Source organism: Acyrthosiphon pisum, chromosome A2 (assembly GCF_005508785.2).
Source record: "Acyrthosiphon pisum isolate AL4f chromosome A2, pea_aphid_22Mar2018_4r6ur, whole genome shotgun sequence".
Classification (NCBI taxonomy): Eukaryota; Metazoa; Arthropoda; class Insecta; order Hemiptera; family Aphididae; genus Acyrthosiphon; species Acyrthosiphon pisum.
Genome location: NC_042495.1, coordinates 27,985,762 through 27,991,327, shown reverse-complemented (window position 1 = coordinate 27,991,327; position 5,566 = coordinate 27,985,762). Strand labels below are relative to the sequence as shown.

The following is a 5,566-nucleotide window of genomic DNA, read 5'->3' as shown; positions in this document are numbered from 1 at the left end:
TGAGATGCAGTATTATTTGAGAAAATGCGAGTATACCATTCACAACTACAAGAGTCAATACCAATTATTTGAATTAGGGTTATTTAATAATTTATAAATATATATTAAGGGCTAAAAAAATTTTTATATGGTATATACTCAATTAACATTGAATCCCACTTCATAATTCATAAATAATAACAAAATAGTATATAAAATATATTTACTTTTACCTTTTTTAGATCTCAATCTAGAGGAACTCTTAGCATTTTTAAAAACAATTTTCATTTTACTCGAAGACTTGTCATAATCAAATGGTGGCCGCTGTACAGGTGTCTTAGATTTTTTAGGTCTAACAGCAACACTGACAAAAGATTCTTTCTAAAACCATAATATGTAAGAAAGGAAATTGAAAATTACTCAAGTAATATTTATTATATTCAAGTTTATATATTAATAATTGAAAAAAACTAGAGATGACAAACCTAATCCCTAAACTCAAACTTAAATCTTCTGCACTAACAAAACTTTTAAAGATTTCAAATGTAATAAAAGTAAAATAAACCTTGACATTACGTTATAAGGGTTTTAATTTTTAACAAAATAGTTTTGAGTTATTATTTATCAAGTCTAAAAATAAAAATAACCAGACATTGTTAATGTGATATCAAAATGTGTGTGAGGTTGAAAAATAAATCAAATTATTCTTCTCTTTTACTTAAACATTATCAACTATTAAAACCAATTAATATTAAACATCAATTTTTCTCGGTTCAAAAGACTTAAAGTTTAGGGTTATCGGAATGAAAGAAAAAGCAGGGAGGAAATAAAGAATAATTTACAAAGTAAAGCTGACAAATTTAAATGTGTTTTTTAAATTGTTATTAGATTAGGGAATAGGTAACTTACTACAATAGACAAAATTAAATAAAAATTGCTTTCATTACCTTGAATAATTTAAAATTTGCATCTCTGATAAGTTCTTTGGATCGATCATTCATGCCAATTGGTTGTATTAAGAATGTAAAATTGTCTATGGTTAGATCTTTATTAGTTAATATGTCCAATTGTTCCTGAATTTCTCGTAATGATCTAAGCTTTTTGTTAGTTGGAGAATGATAGTATACATCACCACTTCTATTTGCGTGATTAAGAATGGTAGATCTTCTGTATACTAATTCTCGTTTCCAACCTGAAAATTATTAAATACAAATAATGCACAAAAATAGATAATTAATATAATTTACTCACCGTGCTCAAATGGAAGTTTATAAATAGCATCACTGATATCAACTTTAATTTTTCTACCTATACTACGGCGTGTTCTAGTGTTAGAAGAGGTAAGATTGGATTTTGGAGTAGTAAGTTCTAAAAAATGTTAAAAATAAATAACTATTTGATAAAATTATGTTTTTTAAAACCAATCACTATAATGATTTAAAGTTAACCCTGTACATATTATGAAACTAGTAGGATAGATAATTTTTATTTGTTTTCCAAGAAAATACATGGAGATTTTGTCCATTTTCTGATATATGTATTATACATTGGGGTAACTCACCTAAAGTAGGGGGAACTTGTAATTCCAAAGATTCTAAGGCATCACTGCGTAAATTGTATTTCTTACGCCTCTTATTACTCCCATTGTTCTTAACATCATTAGGTTCTGGTGATGACACTATAAATCAATCATAAAAATAATACAATATTATTACACATTCATAATATACTTGATATGAAATAAAAGAACATAAGCAGGTTTACAGATAGTCTTTATAACTTACTACTTGGTTGAGAATGTTTCTTTTTATTAAGATGATTATTATTAACAATGGATGGCTTTTCTACTTCCATAGGTTCACCTGTTTCTTTACTTGGTTCCATTTTTACCACTGAACGTGGTCATAAACAAAAAAAAATTGATAAAATTTAAAATTGGTACATATTTAATTTTAAGTTAAATACAAAAGCTGTGTAAAGATGTCAATGACAAAAACTTAAATTTTTTCCTATTATCAATAATTATCAATACATCATCATTATAAAATCCAATAAAATGTTGTTCTGGTTTATTGGTATTCTAAAAATAAACAAATTAAAATTATAACTTCTTATTTTTAATTTATCATATTAAACAATCTTGCTATAATATTAAATGATTTATACTACAAAAAAAATGTTGTATGTTATTTATAATATAAGACTATTAATTTTAATCTAGACTACATTTTTAGTATGTATAATGAAGTGGTTTTTATATAGAGAATAATACAGAAATTAAGCACATTTTATTAGGATAAGTATTAAGTGGGTAAGCTGTAATATATTCACATTATTTAGTAAGATAAGTAAATGTTAAATTAAGACGAATTATTTTTAAAATTGTTTTTATTAATCTGTACTAAAATAATACATACTATATTGTTAACATTAGCATGTTAGCATGTAAATCATAACTTTTACACTGAAATTAGTGCCTTACAACAAATAAAATACAAACTACACTTACCATTAAGGTACTCAATTTTTGAAACCGTAATAATGAAAAAGACAAATAACTTTAAAATGTTGAAAACTAGTTCGTTTTAATAAGTGAGGCTGACGTGTTTGTTGACGCGTTAATGCCAACATTCAACAACGTAACCTCAAAAATTTTAATAATTAATATCTAGTTCATATCTAATACTATAAAATGAAGAATTAGAACAGCTGACTCAGGGTTAGGTTAACCCATGGAACGGAAAACGCCGGCTATGGTGAAACCGTGGCGTAAAAAAAGAAGCACCGCTCCGTTTCTACAGTCCGCCCGCCCCGTTCCTGTTGAATTCCTTGGCGCGTCCAATCGAGTACCTTCATAAAATTACCGTAGGTACATGACATTTTGACTGAATATTTATATTAAAATTTTCTATATACCATAACATTTTCCAAATATTTTGACTTATTTTGAGCTCTTTACGAACATTTTCAGTTTCCATTTTTATTAGTTTTATTGGACGCGCCAAGGAATCGACAGGAAGGTTAGGAATCTGAATATCCCAGTAACCAATAAAGAATTTGGTAGAAAAATGGTTTTTAATGTCGGTATTCGTTTATGTATTAAACTTAACATTAATTTAAAATCATATAAAAATAAGTATCATTATAAACATTTTTTAAAACATCTAAATCTTAACTATGTTACATTATAAAAAAAAAAAAAAATTTAAAAATTTAAAAAATATACTTTTAGTTGTATTCTATCATTATATTAATATGATATGAAATGTTTATTCTAGACCAATGTAATTCGTAAATAATAATAAAAAATATATGTTTATTTAAATAATTTATGTAATATTATGTGTTGTATTGAACTTGCTGCACCCACCACAAGCTATGCTTTTGGGGCGGCGTCATTAATTGTTTTATTTTAGTTTTTGTTAACTATTTGTAAAATATTATATATATATATTGACAATATTGACAATAAAGATTATTATTATTATATTATTATATTAGTCAATATTATTATAAGTTTACTAATTTTACGAAAACCGATAGCAGAACGCTCGTCGCCCCTGGCCTACGCGTAGCGCACTTTCGTTACGATGTATTAAATTTATTATAATATACAATTTAGGTACCTACCAATAATATATTTATATATCCGTGGTTATTATTTATGCAACTATATTCATGCATATAAAGAAATATAATTTATATTTTACTATAAAAATAGAAATTTTTAATTTCAAGACCTCTAAAAATATATACATATAAGTAGGTATTATTACATTTTTACTTTACTTAGTATAATTATAGTTATCACAGATTGATCAACACAAATTGAAATCCATGTGATGATGAATAGAAATTAAAATGTGGAGTTGATTTTGAGACTTAAATAAAACTTCGCATAGTTATTTAATTTTTTTACTTCACATAGGAATTACAAATTTCACTACGCCCGGAAGTCCTTATACGATTTTAGTGACTCCGTGCGATGATAAATATAATTTAATTGTGTAGTCAATTTTGAGACCTTTATACAGCTTCACATATAGATTCATACGTTTACATTACAATTTAAATTTTAATAAGCCTACGCAGGGAAGTCCTTTTTGAGATGGGATTTTAGTAATTTCCACGAGATACCTAATGGACATAAATCGGGTAGGTCAAATTTGAGATCTAAACAGAATATCACTTAGTAGTTTAAGTCACTCAATTGCACACCAGGGGACTTCCATAGAGCCAGGCCTTATCAAAAAATCCCCTTCTATATAAGTGTGGCATTTATAAATCGACTGTGTCTCCAAAATCAGTACTCACTTACAACTAACAGGGGGGGGGGGAGGGGTGGTCTAACTATATTTTCCGTTCTTCAGTTACCTACGCTACCAACGTGGTCGGCAATCCACCGTAGGTTACCTGGTGATATACGCTTCTCATTATGTCTCCGCAATCGGATTGCCTACCTATGTGATTTTATGACTGATAGGTAGCTAGACAATCGAATACACCTATCGACTCTACACTTTTTAACAACACAGGAGATCGTATCCAGCCTATCCATTTACAACGTTTGTGACGGATTGCTAGACGCTCTAACTTTTTAACATTCCCGTCAAAGCGCCAAGCCTTATCTCCAATCCAAATCACTAATCCTTATTAAAAATCCTAAATTTTCGTCTTACAACTTTACTGCCGCGACTTTTATAATTCCAACGACATTGTCTCCAAAATCGGTACCCACTATCAGCGAGTCCAACGGGCCCCGAGTTACACTTAGAGCTAGTACTATTATAATATGTAATATAATATTATTCAAAAAGAAATACTATTATAATATGTAATATAATATTATTCAAAAAGAAATGTTAGTAAACTAAAGATAAAACCTTAATCCACTGTTTATTGGTTATTCATAATTATTCATTTTTAATTTTATAAAATTGTGGGTAATCATCGTAGATAATTCCTTTATCATTCTATTTATCATACTAAGGTAATGTAAAGTATACATTACGTCATTATAGTCATTAAAACGATATTAAATATATTCTAAAATATTCCAAAATCAATGACAAATGCTTATAATGGTTATCATACATGGAATTATACATATTGTATACCTAATATAATGTCCGATAATCTTAAAGAAGTATATATACTATATAGTAGGTACAACTAAATATACTGATTTTCTTTATTCTCCGAACATTATTTAGAAGCACGTACACATATACTGGTTACACATCGAGACTGGATAACACGGCTCGAAAAGCGCGATTGAAAATGTACTGACTAGTAGCACTATCTAGTGGTCTCTTCAACTTATTTTAACCACGTAAATTTCTTAATTATGAAAACTAAGTATTTATATATACCAAAATACCTTAGTACTATAATTACTACTTACTTTTATACATTAACAATTTAAAACCACGATTAAAGATATATGATATATCATTAATCGTGATATACTCATTAGTACTTATCTACTTTAAGACACTATAAGTCTATAGAGTATAGACTATAAACTACAAAATGACTTGTTGACTGTTGTATACAAATACCACATGAAATTTCCAAAATAACATTT

The 5,566-nt window shown here is 27.5% G+C and overlaps 1 protein-coding gene across 1 annotated transcript in view; it reads right to left on the bottom strand.

Annotated features, from left to right (window-relative positions):
- Nucleotides 1-1,445: 1,445 nt before the first annotated feature.
- The window catches only part of LOC100573526 (THAP domain-containing protein 5-like), an 8,149-nt gene continuing 4,028 nt past the window's right edge, over nucleotides 1,446-5,566 (bottom strand). Inside the window, exons 3-4 of the mRNA XM_029489903.1 lie at nucleotides 1,764-1,871; nucleotides 1,446-1,657 (exon numbers count right to left, since the gene is read on the bottom strand). Of these exons, the coding sequence (XP_029345763.1) occupies nucleotides 1,446-1,657; nucleotides 1,764-1,871 (320 nt within the window). The remainder of the gene's footprint in view (nucleotides 1,658-1,763; nucleotides 1,872-5,566) is intronic.